The sequence below is a fragment of the Bactrocera oleae genome, chromosome 6 (assembly GCF_042242935.1).
Source record: "Bactrocera oleae isolate idBacOlea1 chromosome 6, idBacOlea1, whole genome shotgun sequence".
Lineage (NCBI taxonomy): Eukaryota > Metazoa > Arthropoda > Insecta > Diptera > Tephritidae > Bactrocera > Bactrocera oleae.
Window position 1 is genome coordinate 58,704,622 of NC_091540.1, and position 23,863 is coordinate 58,728,484.

At 34.6% G+C, this 23,863-nt stretch overlaps 2 protein-coding genes and 1 long non-coding RNA gene across 12 annotated transcripts in view; 1 reads left to right on the forward strand and 2 right to left on the reverse strand.

Annotated features, from left to right (window-relative positions):
* Positions 1–23,863, forward strand: part of RhoGEF3 (Rho guanine nucleotide exchange factor 3) — a 292,834-nt gene that overhangs the window by 157,087 nt on the left and 111,884 nt on the right. Inside the window, exon 1 of one of the 4 annotated variants that reach the window (XM_070111336.1) lies at positions 15,182–17,331. The exons of the other annotated variants lie outside the window; for them this stretch is intronic. Coding sequence (XP_069967437.1) covers positions 16,604–17,331 — 728 coding nt within the window. The 5' untranslated portion in view covers positions 15,182–16,603. Of the gene's footprint in view, positions 1–15,181; positions 17,332–23,863 lie in introns of those variants that run through there. 4 annotated transcript variants of the gene reach the window in all.
* On the reverse strand, positions 9,917–12,375 carry LOC106624082 (fibrinogen-like protein 1). The gene is made up of 4 exons (XM_036359408.2): positions 12,001–12,375; positions 11,680–11,923; positions 10,220–10,729; positions 9,917–10,153 (listed from the first exon to the last, which is right to left on the reverse strand). The coding sequence occupies exons 1-4, from the start codon at positions 12,242–12,244 to the stop codon at positions 10,021–10,023; spliced, it is 1,131 nt and encodes a 376-aa protein (XP_036215301.2). The 5' UTR covers positions 12,245–12,375; the 3' UTR covers positions 9,917–10,020.
* Positions 18,932–23,863, reverse strand: part of LOC118680298 (uncharacterized) — a 122,782-nt gene continuing 117,850 nt past the window's right edge. For 2 of the 7 annotated variants that reach the window (XR_011396895.1, XR_011396900.1), the window contains exons 3-5: positions 22,013–22,333; positions 19,807–20,547; positions 18,932–19,746 (exon numbers count right to left, since the gene is read on the reverse strand). This is a non-coding gene — a long non-coding RNA (uncharacterized lncRNA). Of the gene's footprint in view, positions 19,747–19,806; positions 20,548–21,555; positions 21,607–22,012; positions 22,334–23,863 lie in introns of those variants that run through there. The other 5 variants (XR_011396897.1, XR_011396899.1, XR_011396901.1 and 2 more) reach the window with 5 other exon arrangements.

Genomic DNA, 23,863 nt, shown 5'->3' on the forward strand with positions numbered 1-23,863 from the left:
AGCAAAAGTGGACACCAAAAATCAGCCCCATTAAATGACTATAAATAACTTATACCTTTGCAGCCAATTGCTTAGATATGAAAATAGATGGCTTAACTTCTCCTCCTTGAAAGATATGAACACAAAATTTTATGAAATATTTACTTATCCAATACAAAACTTTAACACCGAATAATAGCTAAATCGTTGACCATAGCCCACATAACTTCTCATAACTCGTCTAATTAAACAATGATAAACACCAAACAGTGTAGAATTCTTGCCAAGCATCAAAAAAAATTGCACACTTAAAATCAGCCAAATCAAAGGATCACAACATATAGCTCCCATATAACCGATTGTTTAGTTATAAAGTCTTGCACCAAACCCACTACACTAACAAATACTACACCTTACAAATTCATTAGCTATCCTTAGTAGTAAGTAAATACTGAAAATCAGCTAAGTCGGATAACTACAACATATAGCTAATTATGTACAGATAAACGGCAAATTTTGTAAAAACATTGCGTATTATTTATCGAATATCGATAGTAAAAATCATAAAAATCGGATGGCTATAGTTTATAGCTCTTTTACAAAAGATTTTTTTTTTCTGAGATTCAAGAGATTAATATACCCTGATTGCCACGAAGTTTGTAACACACAAAAGTAAACGTTTAAGACCTTTCAAATGATATGTTATATGAACTTGAAAGATACAGTTTTTGGTACGAAATATATTTTTTTATTCAATATAATCTCCCTTAACTACAATACACTTATTCCAATGATACTCCGATAATTTTATGCCATCCCTAAAATGACTTTCCGGAAGCTCTGCAAAATACCCGCCAACAGCTGTAATAACTTCTTCATTCGACGAAAAACGCTTTCAACGCAGGAATTGTTTCAGGTTTCTAAAGAGGTAGTAGTCGCTGGGAGCCAAATCTGGTGAATATGGTAGATGCTCAAGCAATTCGTACATTTGTCATGGTTAAAACACCTTTGCGAGCAGGCAGCTGCAAACCAGGTCTTTTCTAACGAATTTTTTTCATCCAGCTAATCCAAAAGACTGCAATAATATTCGGAGTTGATTGTTTTAGCTTTCTGCAGATAATCAATCAACTAAATTCTTTTTGCATCCCAAAAAACTGATGCCATAACCTTCTTTGCTGATCCTTGTGACTTCAACCAGCTTCAGTGCACTGTAAATGTTTTTGTTTCAATTTAGGATCATGGTGGTAGATCCAAGTCTTATCAATAGTTGTTAAACGATGCAAGAAATTGGTTTTATTCTGCTTAAAACAAAATTATACTGAGAAATTGGTTTTCGATTCAGTTTTTGTTGAATTGTACTTACTTTCCAAACAGCTTTTTCATACGTAATTCTTCATGTAAAATATGAAGTACTCATTCGTCTGAGTGTTCGTCGCTGGCATTAGCAATTTCACGCTTAGTCAAACTTGGATCTTTAATATTATGAACTTGCTCAATGAATTCTGCTGCGATATTCAATTTTTTCCATATTTAAAAAATACTCGTGACACGTCAACTTCAAAAGGCTTGTAAACAAAGAATTAATCCTGCTGCATTTACTCAAACTAGTCAATCAGTTTTTGAGATATTGATCTTAAATTTTGCACACGTTCTTTTTTAAAGAAGCTGCTCATTTGTCGGAACTGCCGATATCGGACTACTGTAACATATAATATATGTAGCTGCCATGCGCACTGACCGATCCAAATCAAGTGCTTGTGTGAAAAACTTGTTTATTTGAGAAGTTATCTTGACGAAGTTTGGCATGGATTATTGACATAGGCAACGGTACAATCTTCGATAAATTAATAACGTAGTAAATTTATATATAGCAAATGATCGACAAAAATTAAGTATCTAGTATGAACATTTTTTTTCATTATTTGCATGAAATTTGGCATGCATTTTTTTCAAAGACATCGCTTTTATATCCGAACATATTTTTCATATGGGACCACTATACCATATTGCTGTCATACAAACACACCGATCACAATTAAATTCTTGTAAGATTTCTTTATTTTAGCTGCTTTTTTTTATTGAAACTCAAAAAATATTTGTACTCAAAACAAATATCTGCATATTTATTTGCATATCTCCTTTTGAACTTATTAGACTTATTCATCGAATTCACTCAAAATTATTTCGATCAAAGGGAACCGAGAACGCGCTAAAAGTTCTTTCGCACAAAGGCGGTTTTTCGTAAAAAAACGCATATCAAAGTTTGTAGAATAATATCTATGTATTGTATATATTATATATATGTATATGTTTGTATGTTACTTGACATAACTTTTTCAAATATATGGTACATATGTCAAACAATCTGCATTTTTATTAATGACGGCTCTTAAATAATCGGAGCATAACCACGATTTTCATAAATTTCTTGGGAAATACATACATACACATACACACACATATGTACATATTTGTGCTTAAGAAATCAATCGAAAGCGATATCAAGCTGCTTGCTTATTTGTTTTCCGCTAAAATATCAAAAAACATAAAAATCCTTCACACACATGCTTACAAACTTGAATATATACATATATTAGTGTGTATGTGTGCATGTATGTGTGTGAGTGTGTACGTGGAGCCATTTAGCGATTTTCCAAGGTTGCCAAATAGGTTTCATTGTTGCGCAATGGTCCATTCAACAATTTTCACATGTATGCACACACATACCTATACGTCTATGCCAATTCTTTGGCAGAATGCAGGCCCCCTGCTAGTATTTTTTAGAATTCTGTGCAGCTTTGCTTTGTTACTTTTCCATGAAATTCCGAATTTCTATTCGCATCGATTTATTTGGAAGCCATTGCGGTGCGCTTCATTTAAATCATGTTAGCAGACAAACACATATACATGCACACAAATCTGCGTTTGTGTGTGTGTGTGTTCCATTCACCTGCTGAGTTGAGCTTTACATGCTTTCTGTGTGAGTACTTTATGTTTGCATTTGTAAGGACACCAAAAATATCCATATTCGTTGGTGTTTCCAATGTATCAATATTCATACATACAAACACACATACACATGTATATATACATATATTATAGGTTCTATATATGAGTGTGTGCTGTGCTGCCTTTGCTTGTTTCAATTTGTTTTTATTGCACAGTTCATTTCCATTTGTTAAGCATCCCTGCTGTTTGTGTGTTTATCGTAATTCGGTATTATGTCAATTTGATGGTGGTTCTAATTTATAATATTTTTTTTTTTAACACGACTTCAATATTTTATATATGTACATACATGTGTACTATCAAAAGCTTACATATGTACATACATTTATTTTTCAGAGTCTTTTCATCATCGTTTCTACCGAAGTTAAAACACCCTTCACAAATAGGAAATATTCCATATAAGAACCTTATTTTGATTGCTGAGTTTGTAAGGCAGCTTTATGATTTAGTGGTTCGATCTGAACAATATCTTCGTAGATTGCACCGTTGCCTTGAACAATAATCCATTCAAAATTTTGTAAAGATATCTCATGCAGAAGGACATGCTGATCATTTACTCGTGTATAAAGGTTGGCCGTTATTTCCCTTCCGCTTTTTTGCTCTTCATTCAATGCTTTATAAAAAGTGTTACAGTGATCGGATTTAGTTAAAATATACGCCGTTTTGTTCGATGATCTGTTTCCATCTAGACGGCAACTTCATAATATCTTCCTCGTAGAAGCACCCCTCCTTATTTGCGAAGAATTCGGACAGCCACTTTTCACAAGCTTCTTTTGAGTTCAACTTCACACCACCAAGGGCATTCGCAATGGACAGGAACAGGTGGTAATCACTTGGCGCTACGTCCGGGCTATATGGTGGATGCGATAAAACCTCCCATCTGAGCTCCCGTAGCTTCTGACGAGTCATCAACGAAGTGTGTGGTCTGGCGTTGTCCTGGTGGAACACTACACCCTTCCTGTTGGCCAATTCTGGACGCTTCTGGTCGATCGCCTGCTTCAAGCGGTCCAGTTGTTCGCAATAGATGGTAGAATTAAGCGTCTGGCCATATGGGAGCAGCTCATAGTGGATGATTCCCTTCCAATCCCACCAAACACACAGCAAAACCTTCCTGGCCGTCAATCCCGGCTTGGTCACTGTTTGGGACGATTCACCGGCCTTCGACCACGACCGTTTTCGCTTGATATTGTCGTATGTGATCCATTTTTCGTCGCCAGTCACCATCCGCTTCAAGAATGGGACGAGTTCGTTCCGTTTCAGCAGCATATCGCAGGCGTTGATTCGGTCCAGAAGGTTTTTTTTCCAGCCTTCTGCAGATGGTTCAAAATGGTTTGGTGACTAACTCCCATCTCCTGGGTGATGTCACGAGATGCCATATGCCGGTCTAACTCGATGTATTCCATGATTTGATCGGTATTTGTCGTCACAGGTCTTCCGCCGGCTGGCTTATCCATGGTGTCGTTTTCACCGGCTCTGAATCGTCGAAACCATTCCTCCGAGGTTCGAAGTGATAAAGTACCATCCCCCAAAACACCATTAATCTCACGGAACGTTTCTCTAGCGGATTTGCCTTTAACGAAGGAAAACTTTAAAATAGCGCGAATTTCGGCGTTAGTGAAATCCATGTTTACACGTCTATAACTGTTGAACGCAATATCCAAACTAATCATGCATAGCGTTGTTTTGTAGGTTATATCAAGACCTTTCAAATTATGTATAGTGTTGCCAGATACGAGCTCTGTAGCGCTTTGTACATAGCCGCGAAATTCAAAAGAGCCGAAGGGAAATAACGGCCAACCTATATATTTCATAGAATCTCCGACGTTTTCATGTTGATATTACAAACTTCGTGGCAAAATTAATAGTCCCTGTTAAGGGTATATATACCTATACAAAGCCTAATTCACAGTGCCTTAATGAACCCTAGCAATGTACTTGAGGCAACAATGAAGAACATTACTGCCTTTTTATATAGTCTATTCCAAAAACAATGAATTTTCTTCTTGCAAGGAGTAATGGATCAGACAACTCTGCCGCAAAGTCACAGAAGTGACAATTTTCCTTCGACGAAATGCCCATTTTGTTTATTTGACTACAACTTTTGGTAGAAAAATTGACAGTTTATATGCTTCCAGCAATAATTTCGTTTGGCAAGAAAATAACAAGTAGTACCAGAGAACGTATATCATATGATATGATATATCATTTTATATGTGTGTATGTGATCATTTATATCATTTGATATGATATATCATATGATATACGTTCTCTGATTGCTTTCTTTGCGTGCAACATCTGTCACAACTATGGTGAGGAGACACATGTGAATGCTCAGCATTACCCAATCAAACAATTTGAAAGTTCTTGGGCTTTAACCAGATCTATATATTATATTTTTTCCCCTTAAAAATATGGCAATCCTAGTCCAAATTGTACACTTACTTTTAAATATAAGGTGTGATTTAATAGAATGTTTGATCTTTCTAACAAAACTTTGAACAGAAAAATTTATCAGAAATACTTTTTTGTATGCAAATTATTGGCAACCCCAAAAAAATTATATACGATATTTATATAGCAATCTGCTGTTTCAACAGCCTTTACAGAAGCACCATATATTCGTATTTCATTGAGATTAATTTTATTTTTCAAAATGTGGCAACCCTGGTCTAAAATGACATTCTTACTTCGTTAATATAAAATTATTCTAATACAAATTGTGATATTTTCAACTATTGAATAACTTTGAATAAAAAAGTTTTCAAAAGTATTACCATACAAATTAGTTGGCAACCCAAAAAAAAGTATTGTATATATGTCAAATTATTTATTTATTTAGTTATCTGCTTAATCTTTTTTACAGCAGCACCATAAATTTTTTATTTTATTGAGACAAAATTGTTTTCAAAATATGGCAACCTTAGTCCAAAATATAATTCTGTCTTTTTTACAATTCATATTTGTGCAATACAAATTGTGATATTTCCAATAATAAAACTTTGTACAAAGGAATTTATCAAAAATATTTGCATACAAATTAATTGGCAGCACTAAAAAATAAATACTTGTTTATGTACATTGAAATGTGCTGTATTAAATTTTTTCTAGAAGTACAATATATATTTATTGCAATGAGTTTAAATATTTTTTTAATATATGGCAACTCTAGTTAAAAATAGTTCTTTGAATTTCCATAAAAAAAAAACTCTTTTATAAGAAAAATGCAAACAACAATGATATTAGTTCGAGGTCATGTACAAAAATAATTGCATGCATAATCAAACCCTTCACAACAACAATAACCACAAATAGAATATGGCAACTAATATAACTAACTAACAAGTGTAAATCTGAAAATCTGAAATTTGCCAAACTGCACAGCTAAAAAGGTTACACTTGAAACATACTGAAGTAAAAACTAAATGAAAAGTACAATTTATGTGCAAATGAGGCAACAACAACAACAGCGAAAGCTGCTACTGCTGCTAAGCAATGCAATTTCGAACAAAATTACTCCACACCGCCGCACTTCTTACTCACTCCGTTGGTCATTTAGCAAATGCAATATATATGAATGAAAAAAACAACAATAACGAAAATCACAAAAAAAATTTGAAAGTTAGAAAAATATTAAAATGGAACGTGGCAAAAGGAAACAGTTCTGATGAAGACAACAGTCGGCAGTCGAGCTAACCTTCCTGTTACTCTGCAGCAGCAATAGGCTGCTACTTCTTCCTTCTTCTCACAGCCTGCTTCGGTATCCTTGAGAGCTTGCAATTCATTGTGGTCGTGTGGCGTCGGTAATGTTTTATAGCCCACTGTTACTTAAATTTAGTTGCCACAAAAGTTGGCAGAAAAATAGTTACAACGATACCGTTACATATGGTGGAATGTGCATGTGTATGTATGTAAGTGGGTTGATGTTTTTCTAAAGTTTGATGCCATTTCTTTGGAGAAGTCCTTGGCAGCCTTGATAGAGTAACATTGGTAGATCTCTCTGATGCACAGACACGTGTGCAGAGGTAAAGGCCATTCGTATTTAGCCTACAATGTACTTCGCTAAATATACATACATATGTATATATTATATACTACACACTCACAGCGAAATTTTTAGGAATCCAAATTATTGTCCTTCTCTCAGAAAATTTATTTTTTATTTATCTTAGACGTGATTTTCTAGGTGTAGATCAATAGTTATTTTAAAGCGGTTTCTGCCCATAAACCCCGCAAAACATTAATTTATAAAACTCTACCAAAAATGTAAATCGAAATCTTAATTTATGTAGTTCTGAGCTTTAGTAAGATCTAAATTGTGTAAGATTGTGCTTACAACTTTTAATTTTTTTTTTCTTCAAGCTCTCTAGCACTCTATAGATTGGCTAACAAGTTCTTAAGAATAACATTCAGAATTCAGTTACCAATTATATTTTCTTTGTAAAAATGTATGAAGTCTAAACGGATTTCGGGCAAACAGACGATGGTTTGTGTAAGAAAAGACATATATATAAATTTATCAATTCTTATGCTTTGTAGATAACTTTTAGACTCTAAATACTTTTTATAGTTTCCTTTTCAAACATCCATCCTTCCTTGCTGCCATCGAAAAGCAATGTTAACTCAAAAATTTGCTCGTATACTATCCGCCCTTTTACCCACAATTTAACAAACTATCCAACTTGTCCATATTCAAGCACGCAGACATGCAACTCTGTGCATGCGAATGCGCAAACTTTGAGCACTGACGCATAACGTCGACATATAAGTTTATATATACATTATATATATATGTATATTAGGATGGAGCGAAAACAAAATTTTTTTTGCTTAGCCTGTGGGTAAAATTTGTAGATTATAAAAAAGAAAATTTTTGGAAACATCTATAGGCGGCTCACTCACTTTTAAAGTAAATATCGAGTTAAAGTATTTTTTTTTCTCAAAAAAACTAGTTTTTTGGTTAGAATAAAACTACCGAATATGACGATTTTTGACTCAAATTTTATTTTAACGCTTAAGAAATGCATGTAGTCGTTTAAGACTTTTTGTTTAAACTCCAATAATGACCACAAACATTTTTTTTAAGTTGATAACTTTTGAAATAAAAATTTTTACTCGAAATTTACTTAAAAAGTGAGTGAGCCGCCTCTAGATGTTAAAAAAAATTTTTTTTGTTTCCAAAAATTTTTCTTTTTTATAATCTACAAATTTTACCCTCAGGCTTCGCAAAAACAAAATATGTTTCGCACCACCCTATTATATACATATATATATATATATATCTACACAGAAGTATGAGCCCACTAAAGCAATCATATAATTGCAGTTTCCAGGGCCACTCTACGCCCACTTTTGCCGTTATCTTCCAGGTAAACAACTCGAAACGATTTTCATTCGAAAGCACTACAACTTTAACTCGTCGCTTAACGGCTAGCTGCCTGATCGCTTTGCTGCCCCAGGATACTGCTACCACTGCTACCTACATTTTTCAGCCATTGCAATTTGCAGCATCGACTCAAACGACCTACTTGCATGTGGGCAGAGGGGAGGCAGCATGTAAAAAAAGACCTCTTTATATGGACTGTCACATGTACACACACGATTTACCTTCCTCTCTGCATATTCGCTGTCGTCCTTTTTCTCGTGTTTGTTTTGTCTCGTCGTTGGTGAAAATGAAATGTATACCCATTAGGCAAAATAGAAACACAAAGCGTCGTAAAGCTTCGCTCGCCAATTGCGTTTTCCGCAGCAGAGTATTTGACAATTCTACGAGCATAACAACAACAAGAGCAAGCGGGTTGCTTTCAATTCGTTAATTGTTGTGTTGTGCTGTGCTGAGTGTGGCTCAGTGAGACAATGAACTTTTCAAGCAAATATGTCCACCGCCATTAAAGCTTTGACGAAGATTTTAATCTGACTTCAATACGTTGAAATTTTTTGATTGAAACTATTTCATTTTTAGGCTGCACAAAAGTTTCTGAAAAGTTTGGAGAACCGATATGAATTTCTTGAAATTATTATTTTAAACCACCTTACCTCGTCAGTATATGTTACTAGACTTAGATTCTCTAGAGCTCTAGCTATCTTCATGATATCAAGTTACTCTTTCGTTCTTCCAAAATTACTACCAGGGGACGATTACTAATACTACTAATAATAAGCGATTTATATAGTTTGGTATTGGTTCTTTGAGAGAGCACTTTTCAATTGCCTACTCAGTTCAAAGCAAATCAAGGGACGGCGCCTTGTGTAAAAGTGTGTGAAGTTTTTGACTGCCATTCACCTGAGAGTGGTCAGAAATCCGTAAAAATAATTTGTTTGAAACGATTATTACCTGATTAATCTTTCGAAATTAGTTCAGTTTTTCTTCGAGAACTTCGAGCATTCTTAACTATTTTGTTGTCTGTTTAAAACTCTGACTTATGTTTGTGCTTCCGTTGAGATGTGTTTTGTGATAGAGTGAAAGAGAGACCACCTTACTCGTCATTTTCGTTGGAGAGAGACAGAGACATAGTGAAAGGGAGGCACTCAATAAACCTATTAAAAGCTATGACCCTTTTTCATGTGATACGGATTTTGTCGTAACCTTTCGACAGATACTGTTATAAATATCTTGCCTAAATTCAGAAATTTAGCATACAGGTCTGTCAGAAGTATAACAGTATGTATGAGTGAGCTATATTTTTCTATTTCTCCCCACTTCTTTTCGGCTCCGCCAGTTCGAGGTTTGAGTAAGGGATTTCTTGCCATCGAAGTTCTCACAAATATCTCACACTGGCCCAAGGATATTAATCAGAACTCTTGGTTGTCATAAAGAGTACGTGGATATAAGTTCGGCTTAGAAAGTGACCGAGGTACTAAGCTAGTGACAGCTTAAAGCTCTATTAAATTTTAACTCTTCTGAGTTTGTCCCTCGCACGTTGAAATAATATTTTTAATTTGGTCCTTTTTCTCCTCTTAAACGAATCATTTATTATGAAACACCATCAAAATAACTTGAAAATAATTTTTCTTAACCCTTTAATTCTTTATAGTCTAATTCTCATCATATTTCTTTGCACGCACCAGTATTTTTACAGTACTTAAAGGTTTATCCATATGAAATGTCGGCCACATAACACCGTCATAGCTTTCCGTCATTTGCTTAGAGAACGGACTGTTAAGATTTCTAAAAGAAAAAAAATTTCGCATTTCAATCGAGGTTTAATAAAATAAATGATAAGCAATCACGCACCCGATTTCACAATCCTTATACCACCAACCAGCTCGCATTTTCTGCGCACACTTCCCCTCATTATCCCTGTCGTATGTGCTAAACTTTTGTCCCTTGCTATCTTTCAAACTATCACCTGCCGTTCCACCTTTTAAGCCCAACAAATTCATAGTGTAGTTTTGTTCTTCATCCGCAATGCTGAAGAGGCTGTAGCGATACCAACGAAAGTTGTTATTAAAATCTAACAGCAAAATGGTCATCTCATGCAACATGCTGTGTGTAATGGCCCAAATCTTCTCCAGACCCAACCAATAACTGCCATCCATTACACCGAAACCTGCGCGATAATCCGCCCAGCTGCGATTGAAGTCGATGAGCGGATCATCGAAGTCACGTTGTTGTATTACCAACCAACCGTGCTTATCATCATCCATAACTTGACAATAGATCATGAAAGGACGTTGACTATATAATTCCACACGTACCAAGTAGACACCGGAATTGTTAACGTTGGCACAGTCCGGTTGGATCCTGAAAAATGGAGAGGAGTTAAAAACTTTGTTTATAATTAAATGCAAATTGGAAAGGATAACTCTTTTTCTAGCAAATCCGAAAGAACGCGAATAAATAAGTCAGAATAAACCGGAGTTTGTCTCAGATAGCTTTAACAATCTATAAAAGATCATAGATATTTATAGACATTCATATAACAGGCGGTCAACCTATTATCTTATTGACGTAACGCTTCTTTTTGCGAATAGTTCACGGAAGAGCCTAGGCCATATACTGATCGGCCTCTCGACTCTCAGTCGACCATGCATCCTCCCTTTCAGCAATCATTCGTTGCAAAAATGTACTGATCTTTCAAACGTTGTTTGATATGTCCTGCGAGTTCCTGTTTTTTTAGGAAAAGAGATTCGTTTGTCCATGTTCCACAGTAATGAATACCAACTTGGAATAACTTTGTGAACAAAAGTTGTGGTATAATTTTGGAACTAATCAGTTTTAAGAGACGTTATCGATCTTTTCATACTTTCACGCTCAGACCATCTTTCTGTATAAGAGCGTCCTTCGGTATTGAGTCTAAATTCAATAATAGAAGTGACAATTGGCTTAATTTACCAAGAATCCGAAAATTAGTATTGCCGAAATATTGAAATAATCGGTTTGCATTTCAATTGCGATGTTTGAATTACGACCCCCAGATTATAAAGTCATATCAATAGAACTACGGCAAAACAGTTAAAAGCTCAGTGAATCGATGAGTACTTAGAAATTATATATATGTAAGGTTGAAAGGCTTATACACTCTAGTGGTCATCCTTGTATGCTCTCTGATGTTCTCTTCAAAGTTATACTTAGTGCTAGTGTGAAGTCCGATTTATTGTAAATTTTGGACCACCTTGATTTAACTTTTTGCTAAAAATTTGTACTAAACACCACCAGACATTGAAGAAAATTAATGTTCTATAAATACTAACCTGTATTTTATATCATTTTCCACATTAGCGTCTGTAGCTTCTTTATCAATCGGTGCGTTCTCAGTGCTTGTCTTAACGGAATCATTTCTAAAGAAAAAATAGTTAAAAATGTAGTTATTCCCAGTTGAGGATGTCAGTGCTTCCAAATTATTTAGAGGATCTGCAATTAGCTGACTTTCCGATGGACGCAAAGTGGTAGCAATGTTTGGAGTGGAAGTTGTTAGGGCTGCAGCCATTGCGAGCTCTATAAGTGTGAAATAGGGATACAACTTTAAAGCTCTCGAAAAGCATTTTAGTATTTTTTTAAATTCTTTACTTTACCGGTTGCATTTGCCAGGACGGTGACTTTTGGAGTACTAATCGTTACAGCCACAGCCGGCTTCGTTGTTGCGGAATTTGTATTTACAACTGTAAATGTATTATTCAAGCCCGACTTCATAGCGGCCTCGTAAAATTTTAAATGACTCGGCGGCAAATATGAAAGCCACCATCTCTCTTGTACAAATTCATTTGTTTCAAACGCGAACAAAGCCGTTACTAAAATTACAGCTCTAATTAACGACATGGGAAAGTTAGTGCTTGTTGTTGGTTTGTGAAGTTTTGATGTTATTACAAGTATTATTAGTATTTTTGTCGTATTATTTGTAGAATTTAGTCTTTTAGAACATTTTACTTTGCTGGTTCACTTTAGAATGAAATGCTGCACAACACTTTCATAGATTTTAAATTACACGAGTTGTTGTTAATATATATACCCAGATGTTTTGTGGTTTTTTTACAGAATTAATTAGCGATGTTGATTGAAAACTAAAAACTTCGTATACGAGGGTACTTTATTAAGTCAACGACTCTTTGATTTTTTCTGCGTAATTCAAAGGCAACACTCCGTCCCGAAGCTAAAATTTCGCAATTTGACAATGATCAATTGCAATCCGAACGAAATAAGATACACCACGAAATTTATAGAAAAACTCTCAAAAGAACGAAACAGGCTACAAATTACAAGTACCAACTCAATCGTTAAGTGGTTATATCCACTTGCAAGTCGGAAAAAACGCGTGTTTTTGTCAATTCCTTTTGAAGAAGCATTTTATTTAATAAATAAATGAGAAACCACATTTAAATAAATTAATGTACTTTAATAATAATGATTTTGTAAAAATTTAGATTCTCTTGAATCCCGTAGCAGATCTCCAGCAGGAAAAGATGTATGGCGGTGCTGAAGATTTTTCGGCTTAAAATTAGCTCAAATTCAAAATTCAAAAAAAAAATAATAATTACTATTATAGCTGAATACAGGTAATGTTGGAGGGACTCAGTAAAATTTTGGTTTAAGGCAAAATGTCGGCTTCCAAAAGGAGTAGTTTTTGGTGAAAAAAACTGAAGTGTAACAGAGTAGAAATTAAAAAAAAATCGAAATTAATATCAAAAGTCTTATTTCTTTCCCAATATATCTAAGAAGTCATGTAAAAATTTGTCGATTGGCCCAGAGGGTTCGGAGTAATTTTTCGCGTTTCGAGAAAAAGGCGTTTAAAGTTTGTGTAACCGATCACACTAAATTAATAAATTCATACAAATCTCATATCTCCGATACAATTTGCCGGATCAACTTCAAATTTTCGGAGAACATACTGAAATATACGAACGTTCGATATACGTATATCTTAATAAAAATAAAATAAATATTTTTTGAAATTCTCAAGTGGATATAATTTTTTTAAAGCAGCAGCACTCTTGTTAAACTGAATTATAGAAGACATAAAGGAATTCCTCATTATGATGAATTTTATTTATAAACAATTCTCCAATTATAAAACTAAATTTATAACTTTTAATAAAAGAATTGCAATACCGTTAACTTGGCAGTAGAGCCTATGTAACCGGAATGCACCCGGATTTATATACTACCAAGGACGTACTTAGAAGACAGCAAAAAGTATCTGTTCTTCAGTTAGTTTTGCGTTTTCAAAGGGCGGATCTCTCAATCTCAATGATTTTACATATGGACGCTGAGAAAATTATTATAAAGATAAATGAACAAAAGGAAGTTAGGTATGCAGTTTGAGTTAAGGACATGTACTATATAATAAATCCAAACTTGTACTTAGTCCACCTTTCGCAGCATAACTTTTCTCATGTTAAGTTTCTGCTCGAAAAGAGGGTGACAACTTATTGGTTAACTCAACACCATTGCTTTTTGAAAAACAAAATATTTTTTGAGATTAGTTAGATTAGATTAGTCAGATTTATATTTCAACCCTGAACAGGGTATATTAAGATTCCCACAAAGCTTTTAAACACAGAAGGAAACGTCGTAGATCCTCTAAGGTATATGTATATATTATATAAATGATCAGCGTGACGAGCTACACGTCCTTTCCTTCCTAAAAAGTTTCTTATTGGTTGAAACCGCCGATATAGGAACACTATAAGATACATATAGCTGCCACACAAACTGACTGACTGATCAAAATAAAGTACTTGTCTGGACAACTTTTTTATTTGACAAGATATCTTAATAAAATTCGGCACAGAATATTTCCCAAATCAACGCTACAATCTCCGAACAAATTATGCAGATCGGAGTACTAAAGCATATAACTGTCATACAAATTGATCGTTTGAAATCAAGTATTGTTAGAAAAACTTTTTAGCTTGACGATATGTTCCCACAAAATTTGGCATAGATTATTGTCCAAGACATCGTTACAATCTCCGATATTGTACAGATCGGACCACTATAGCGTATAGCTGCCATATAAACTGATCAACTAAAATCAAAATAAAGAACTTTTTATACCATTTTTTTATACCAGTTTAATTCTTAAAAAATTAAATGATTCTTTATGTATTTCATTTGAATCAACTTAATTAAAAAAAGGTGTTTAATAATTTTTTTATAACAAATTATTTAGTTTTTGCTCAAAATTAACTTAAAATTTTTTAATTGAATTTAATAAAATTGTTTTTATAATAATAATATAGTTGATTATTATATTTTATTTACGTATTACTATTTTTTTTAAATGAAGGTACTTTAACTTTGAAAATAATTTAACTGGTTTTGAAAAAATTTGTTCATACATTTCTATACAAATTCTATAACTTTTCTTTCTTAACTCTTAACTAACTTATACATACATACATTTTCTTAAATATTTAAATTATTATCATAATTGTCAAAAATCTTATTCAATTTGCCTTCACTGTATTCACCTCATCCGCCTACGAGCGTTAGAATTTTCTTTGCATACTTATAGGCGCGCAACGCAATGTAACACCTTTACGAACACACACACGTACAATATAACAACAACACGCAAAAATAAGCTCAAAATTGTTCCAACAAGTTCGATGCTAAATTTGTGGATTGTATGAAGGTACTGTGTAACGGGCGCCCCCCCCCCCCCCCATACGAAGGGAGGTGGCGCATGCAATCCACAAACACAAAACGCCGACAAGCTTCGAACCGCACAGCGCAGCGCCCGGCAACTTTTGTACGCAACAACAAGCAAAGTAAAGCACGCTTCGTGAATTTTGTTTGTTTGTTATTTACTTGTGTGTTTGGCGAGCAGCCGAACAGCATCGTGTATAAACAAATGCATCGGCAGATCTGTGTGCGCTTATGTTGTTTGTGGATTTTCTGCACACAATCAGCGTAGGCTTTGGGCACTGTGGGCGCGTCGAACACGTTCGGGCAGCATGTTGCCTGCAACATGTTGCATTGGCGCCTGCATAGATATAAACTTTTGCTGTGTTTTGCAGTTTGTTTCTTGTTGTTTTTAACATATGACGCTCGAGTCGATTGCGCGGTGGTTAGCGGTTAAATATTTCTTTGCAATTATTTGCTATTTAGCTGTGGAAAAAAGAGTGAAAAAAGTGCAAAGTGTCTCAGATATAAATTCAAATAAAATGAAATCTGTCCTCCGTGTGATTTGTAGTGTGTGATACTTACAATAAAAGGAGCACTTTGTATTAGCGACGAAGTTGAACAAAAGAACGCGACAGAATTTTTGGGCAAACCGTTTGTGCCAGCAACCCGGCCGCCAGCGCAGCGCTGCAGACGCGTGTGAAAAAATAATTGAATTCTGCTTTTAGCAAACAAATATGTAGTAAATGTGAAATTATGTGTTAAATCCAATCGGAACAACAAAGTCAATTAAAGGAAAGAGTGATTTTTGAAAAAGAAAAAACTTTAAATATATAAAAAAAAATTTACAACAAATTTAAAAAAAAATTTAAATAACAAAAAAATTGAAAAAAAATTTTGAAAATAATTTTATAAAATTTTTGTGAAATAAATTTTTGAAAAAAAGTTGTGAGAAAAAAAACAAAGTTTTAATAAAAAGTATTTATAAATATTTACATAACAGTTTTTAATGACCAACGTCCCTAGCTGGTACAACACTGCCATTGTGTATACAAATAATCGCTCCTACTTCCCCCACCCCCAGCGGCAATGTCAAAGCGCTCAGTGACTTGTGAGGTCGCCTCTACTTGTGTCCGCACATAAGTGCGTGCGTGTGTTTACTGCTTGTACCACAACAACAAAAATAAGTTTTCATAAAATTTGTGGTTAGTGTTGCAACATTCTGTTGCACAATCCTGTGAAGTGTTGCAAAATCAATAGATTGCAAAACAAAATTTTATCTACACAGCTGCAACCCTCTCTGCTGCACCCACCTGCACAGCTTTTTGCGAAAATAAACTACCCCCGCCCACCAATTCGCTGCGGCGCGTCTTGAGGTTCGTGGTGCAACATTGCTGTAAATAAATTTGTATGCATATTTGTTGTTGTGCAAGAAAATTAAGTTAACACACTGGTTAAAACAAACGCAAGGATAGCAAAAATCGCTTCCAAAGCAACAACAATAACTACTACAACAATAGGTTCTGATAGCAACACGCAACATTCGCAAATAAAATGTCTACAACAATACAACCGAGCTCCAACAAGGACACAACCACACAGCCCGAAAATACCAGCAACACCAACAACAACATCAGTAATAACACCAACGTGCGCAGTAACGTCGTCAATGTAATCCAAGTGGGTGGCGGCAGCATTGTTGCTAACGGCATTTGTGCGTGCGACGAGTCGCAGCAGGCGTGTCCAATACTAATTACCAGCACACAGCAACAGTTACACGAAAAACAGCTAGAACAACAAGAACAAGAGAAACAACAACAGCAAGAGCAACAGCAGAAATCGTTTCAGCTACAGGATATTCCCGCAACCGATAGTGGACGCGCTTCGGTAAATGAATTCGATACAACAACAACAGCGCTGGAAGACACATTACCAGTAACTGTTTTAGAGCTCACAACCACAAGTGATACGGAGCATGTGGCAAATGTTGCCAGTTTTAAAGACAATGTTAAAGAAATTCTAGCAACTGTTGTCGCCGTTGGAGCGGACAATGTGCCGCCAGCGCGTGAAAAATATGTTGCAACGGATTATTATGCTAGCAGCGGTTCACAAACCAAGTGGTATTTACGACCAACGGAAATTTGTGGTGATACGGTGAGTTGCAGTGTTGCGCCGCCGTGTATTGCTGTCAACAATGTTGTCGTCATTTCAACCTCGGGTGATACAACTTCGCAATCAACGACAGATGGCGGGATCGTAAAGTGTGCTGTTGGTGCTGAGGGGTAAGTGACGTTCAGATTTTTATAATAGCTGTAATTGGGTTTTGTGGCTCATAACTCATTTTCTTGAGTTACCTCATAACCAGTTCGGTAATTTCGGTAATGCACTTGTTCTTATAGCATAAAAGGATATAAAAAACTGTATCTGGACTTTGATCAGACAATTTATATGGCTATAGCTATATACTATAGTGGCTCGTTCTAAACAACATGTTCCGAAATTATAGCGTTACCTTTGGCAATACTCTGTGCGTGCGATTTCGTGAAGATATCTTGTATCCAGCGTTTTTTCGAATCCTCGAAGCACTTAAAAAATTAATTTTTTTTGATCTTATCCTCCTTCAATGCAGTTTTTATCTTCTCAATCGGAGCCTAGCGTCATCCTTTGATGGGCCTCTTCAGTTTTGGAAACAAAAAAAGTCACAGGGTCTGTGAAATACGGTGGCTGCGGCAGCATTAATGTGTTGTTTTCGGCCAAATACGAAGTTTGTTCGCGGTCTACGTGTTTTGCATCTTCGCCGATATCTACTTACCTAATAGCGTAGATGCATTATATCTAGTGGTAATTACTTTGAAGGGGACAATATAGATATTCATGAATAAATAAACACTTTCTTAAAAAATATAGAATTCGGAATATTTTTTGCACAAACGTCGTATGACACCTTTATCCTATAGTCGTTCGTAGTATAAAGTAACAAAATAATACATCCCTAAAGTGATAGATTTTTTTGTTAGCCACCCTACCCTGCCTAAGTCATGTGGATAAAATAAGGTGTTGATCGATGAAAATCGTCAAATAACAACTCGAGAGACTTATTAAAAATGAACAAAAAATTGTGTTTAAATTGTATCGTGCAATCGTTAATATGGCTAATTCTGTCATGTCATCTGTTGCGCTTCTTTCTAGTTTTTTCATTAGCTACTGTGTCACTCAAACTCACTGAAACCTGTCATTCACAACTTAATATAAAAAGTGAATTTATAAATAATTTGTTCTTTAAAGCTTTTGTCTTCCAAAGCAAAAGATGCTTTTAATTTTCAGAAATAGTTAGTATTTCCAGCACATTTACAAACGGACATATGTATATCGCCATTCCTTGTTTCGATAACAAGCACCAACGTTAGTTGCGGTAACGTCGTTTGATCGATAAAACCGATAGTATGAAAAAAATCATATTATATTTCCTGCAACGAATTGGATCCTTCGAAGCCTAGACAAGATCATATTTAGAAAATGATATTTTTTTCTTATGAAAATTAGTGTTCTTGTGCCTAGTTGGCGGAACAACTAGCGGTTGGTATAAAAATCAATATTTTTCTATAAAAACTTGGTTAATTAGTTTTTCGAACTTCTCTCATGCTTGATATATAGCCAAGATCTATAGCTGTATTTCTTAACTGCAGCTGAGAATACTTTTGGTAGAACTTTTTCGAACTACGGTGGAGTCTTCATACCTTCTCTCTTCATATTTAATTAACAGAAAGCTCACCGTGAGTCCCTAATTGATAACTTTACTTTGAATCACAATTAAAAGTTTTTATTCTAATAAGTTTTTAGACTTGTAAATTAACCTTTTCTGCATACATATAGTCTACTAAATATTGTATGTCATCCAGGTTTCATTTACTCATCATAAGTTATAATTAATCTCTCATATTCTTTTTTAACACTTTGCCACAAAATTGTTCCCCGCACACCCCGCACTACCATGCTAAAATGTTTGTCCTACATAATTATATTCGTACATAAGTATATGTATATGTAGGTAAACTCAATATGTGCACATTGCTGCTATCAACCACAAAATTGCATAACCGTTGAAAATTCGAAATTGCTTCTATCCTCCTTTCTTCCGACTGCACCGCGCATTGTATATAGTCAAGCGACATTATCAGGTTGTCTGCTTGCCACACCACATACTTATGTATGCACATAAATATTGCATATCAACTGCTGCCAACCAGATAATGATCAAAAGTCAACGTCATTATCATCAGCAGCGATGGTCATGCCGCCCTTCTCTGTGCATACAGAATGAAGAATGACACTTGAAATTGCAATTGAGGTGGTTGTTTGTTGTTTTAGTTTGTAATTCGATTTTTATTCTCATTTCTTTTTGCTTTATGCTTCATTTATAACTCTTTTTGTTGCTGTTGTAAGTTTGTATATAATGCTCATCACTATTTGTTCAGCAATTTGCGGACATTCGTTGACTTCGGATCATTGCATTCATTGTCGTGCTTGCCAGCCGAATGTCATTTATGTAGGTTATGTACGAGAAGAGTTTGTGCTCAAATTCATATTTCATGTGTTGCATGCCAACATTACTGCTGTCCTTGTCCGCTTTTTTTTTGTTTTTGTTGGTTATTTTTCGCTTTACATTATTTTATGTTTTTTCCTCCGTTATTTTCTGCCTGTAATGTAAAGAGCTGTTTATTATTTATATACATACGTAATGTTTATATATGCCACACCTCTTACTGCCTCCCCTTTTAGTCGTTATATTTTTCCATGTGCGCTCATTCATATGCGAAGTAGATCATGAAAATTCCAACCACTAAAGCACCCTTTCGCACCCTTGACTGATTGCAACTGTTCCAATTTGCTCAGTTTTATTATCATGTTAATCAGTTCCTATCATAACGGTTTAACGCTTAATGTGATTCGTAACGATTGCTCTCCGCGCTCTCTTGAGCGATTAACCGCTTCATCTTCGTTACTCCTACTCCAGATCAGATAATACATTTTGAAGTGCCGTCAAGTGTTTTGTGTTGTTGAACTGATTAAATTGCCACTTCCGTTATCACATCACATGTCAGCACAATCTACATTCGAGTTCTTTGTTCTCTCTTTTCCTCTTCCTCTTCCTCGCTTATTGAACATCTGTGTTTGGTATTATCGGATAATCGTTTTAATTGCCTGTAAATAATTGGATTACATAATTTTTCGTTTTGTGGTGATTTTTTACGATATCGCTCGTGCTTCTCCCTGTGTTTTTTTTTTGTTATTCTTAAAACCGGTTTATTGCTCACATTTGCTTAAGCATTTATGACCTAAAAGAAAGCGTGTTCATATTCTCAACGACCTTGAATGGTTTAGTAAAATTCAAGCTTTACACAGCACTTCTCCCTCGCTCTCTTAATTAAGCAGGCATTGTTTAGCTCTTCTAATATGTAAGGGTTGCGGTTTTCATCTGTATGTTCCATTTAATGAGCCTGTCAATCAAAAAATGCACCAAATGTTTAAAATTACTCTTTTCGCTTAACTTTTTTCTATATCTATTTTACACATGGTATATTTTTTGAAAGAGAAAAGCACATAAATTAATAGATAGCTTTCCAGGAATGGTTTATTTTGCTGTAGTAGTCATTTGAATGTATTCAAACACTTGAAATTCGTTACCCTTCATTATGGACGAAGACTCAACCTATTCACTCAAAAGTCGCATCTACGGATCCAGAACAGAGTCGGATCTAAATACTTATGTACACATAGATTTCGATCAAGAACTGTCAAATCGAGAGTAGTTCTACAAATTAGTAAAATAGACACTTTTCTAGACATAAAAAGTGTCTTCGCTGCTTTTTCATCAGTTATAACCTCAATATTTAGATATAGATCCTAACCCCTTACGTTGAAGAAAATTTGTTTTCGATATAGATCATTAAATCATAACATCTAAACATCACAAGACATACTGTAGGTTCTAAATAAGGGGTATATTCTAGACATAAAAAGTGTCTTCATTTCTTCTTCATAAATTATAACCTCAATATTTTAGATTTAGATCGAGGGATCCCCTCACGTAAAATAAATGTTCCGAACACCACAAGATATACTATAGGTTCTATATATACCTTTTTTCCAGACATTAAAAGTGTCTTCGCTGTATCTTCATGAAATATGCTTCAGGTTATAATTATATATGCTTCAATATATAATTATAATATACCCTTTTTCTAAACATAAAAAGTATGTTCACTTTTTCTTTATCAGCTATAACCTCAATGTTAGATATAATTAGATCATAGGCTCATAATCTCTCACGTAAAAGACTCACTTTCAGCTACCTTTTACTTTCTTCTTAATTTTTTAGTTACCCTCGGCTCATCTAACCTTACTGTACTACTACATTTGTTCCATGGATAGTAAAATAAGTGTATTTTATTGCTTAACGTCAATATATCTTAAGGAACAAAACCCTAAAAATTAAGATACTTTACCTTAGCTCAAAAGATTGAGGTTAAGTTCGGCCGCACATAGTTCTATAGTGCTTACGATTGTGATTAGCATCTTTAAAGAGACATTGTTAAAAATAACGTTACTTGAAAGGTTTGCATGACTTTTATATAAAATAGTTTTGTCACCCTTGTACTTGTCGATCGACGTAATTAAGACTCCATGGGCTCCACTAAATTTTGTCTAACGTTTACTTGTAACCCTATATGGTTCATACTAAAGCTCATATGTCATTACAGTCCCGTTGCCTGTCGATAAGTTCAAATAATTTGAATTACCACACAAGTTGCCTTATTTGAGAAAGTTTCTTACGAAACAAAGCAAAACAAAAAAACTTATGAATGAAATTTTCGTACTGTGTCGCAAATTGTGTACTTTTCGAAAATGAAAACAATGGCGACCAGTGGCGAGGAAAAATATATTATATTTATTATGACCTACCACCAAAAATCTGCAACAACTTGTTCCGGCATACGAGGGTCCATAAATTACAACGCCGAACTAAGTACGTGACATGCATTGATCATTTGAACTGTCAGTGGCAGCGAAATTCCATTTGGTGACAGTTACTCCAATTTTTCGTACTTTTTTTTATGCTGCTTCCTCTTTCTTTTTGCCATGTCATTTACAAACGCATTTTTGTTTTAAATACAACATGCGTGTAGCCGCTACTTCTGCTTGTCGTGATTGACGTGAAAACTTTTACTTTCGTTGCGGTAATGGATGCGAAAATTTACGTAAGACTTTCCGCAAAAGGAAGTTCTACGCCAAAAATGAAATATTTTATTACCAACATATATGTAGTGTTATTTAATGAAAATGAATCTTAAAGCAGTTATAAAGCAGTGTCGCATTCTAGTGCTTTGAGTACACTGAGTTCGTGATTACCAAACGGTAGTTCGTGGGTTTTAAACACGAAATTATAAAACAATTGTAAATATCAAATACAAATTACAAGCTTTCCTTCTGGTTCTCATATTTTTTTAATATTTTTTTCAACGACCTTGACGTTCTTTCTGCACCCTATATAAAAATTTATGATGCACATAATTGCTGACGACAGCAATCATAATAATATTATTCTGCCGAAATAAAAAAACCAAAAACATTTTTTGTTCATTGTACTTTTCTAATATTTCAATCAACTTTTGAAGGTTGTCGTTTTTGTACTGTCACACTAAATAAGCTGCTCGCTTCCATACACATTTACTACAATATATATTACACATATATACATAGTTACATACACCTCTGTCAAGGACTGGCTAATAACTTTTTTGCACCTCATTTTCCAGTTGCTGCTTACGAAAATGTTTTATTTTAATGACCAAAGTGTAAATTACAGCGCTAAATACGTATGTGTGTGTGTATGTTTTCACAGTCATTTAAATTTGCAAGTGACAAATAATTCCACATTCATACATATCATATATCATATATATATACTATTATAACTAAATATATGGTATATTATTATGTATACCTAGACAATTTATGTAACATAACTGCCTCTCGAGCGCAAAAACAAAGTGTGTTAAGTATAGCAGCAACTTCAATTTCGTTACATGATACCTCAAAAGTCTTGAAAAGACACCACAAAGATTGCAGTGAACAACGAATAAGGCTAAACAATGCAAGTGGCCCTGTAGGAAACCCTTTTTAATGTTTATTTACCAGATATCAAATCAAAGTAGAAATACTAAGTAGCGTAACATAAAACATTTAATGCCGTTCGAAAACTCTCCTAGATCCTATCTATAGTTAGAGTTGTATCCAGTATGCTTTAGAGAGCAGGTGCGGATATGGAACATCAAGTACCATCCTATCTCCATAGCAGTAAGCAACTGAGTCATAGTTTAAACAAGATTGTATCTATACAAAGAATCGACAGGTGCTGCCATCGCGGAGAGTCTGCGACGATTAAGGCTTCTTGTATCTAAAATTCATTTTCAATATATAAGGTCTTATAAAAGTAAATCCATTATTTTTGCAGTAAATTGAATGATTTATTTAGCATAGTTAGATTGAGCCGATTAAGGTCAAGTATACACCGTTTTGTTCGATATCATGTTGCTATTTTGAAGATAATTTTATAATATCGCTCACATAGAAACCTTCGTTCATATTGGCAAAAAACTGGCACATTCGATTTTTACAAGATTCCCTTAATGCGAATTAGATATTAGATAGTAAGAGGTAGCAAGCACTTAGTAGCGATCCGAACCATAAGGTGGTTGCATAAAAATCTTTGAAATAAGCTTTCGGAGCTTCTGGCGAACCACTATTTCTGTG

Excerpts from the sequence above, each read along its gene's own strand:
- LOC106624082 (XM_036359408.2), bottom strand. The coding sequence starts at position 12,244 with ATGTCGTTAATTAGAGCTGTAATTTTAGTAACGGCTTTGTTCGCGTTT. Across the intron at positions 11,924-12,000 it reads CGTCCTGGCAAATGCAACCG|AGCTCGCAATGGCTGCAGCC; the intron begins GTAAAGTAAAGA and ends TCACACTTATAG. Across the intron at positions 10,730-11,679 it reads GAAAATGATATAAAATACAG|GATCCAACCGGACTGTGCCA; the intron begins GTTAGTATTTAT and ends TCCATTTTTCAG.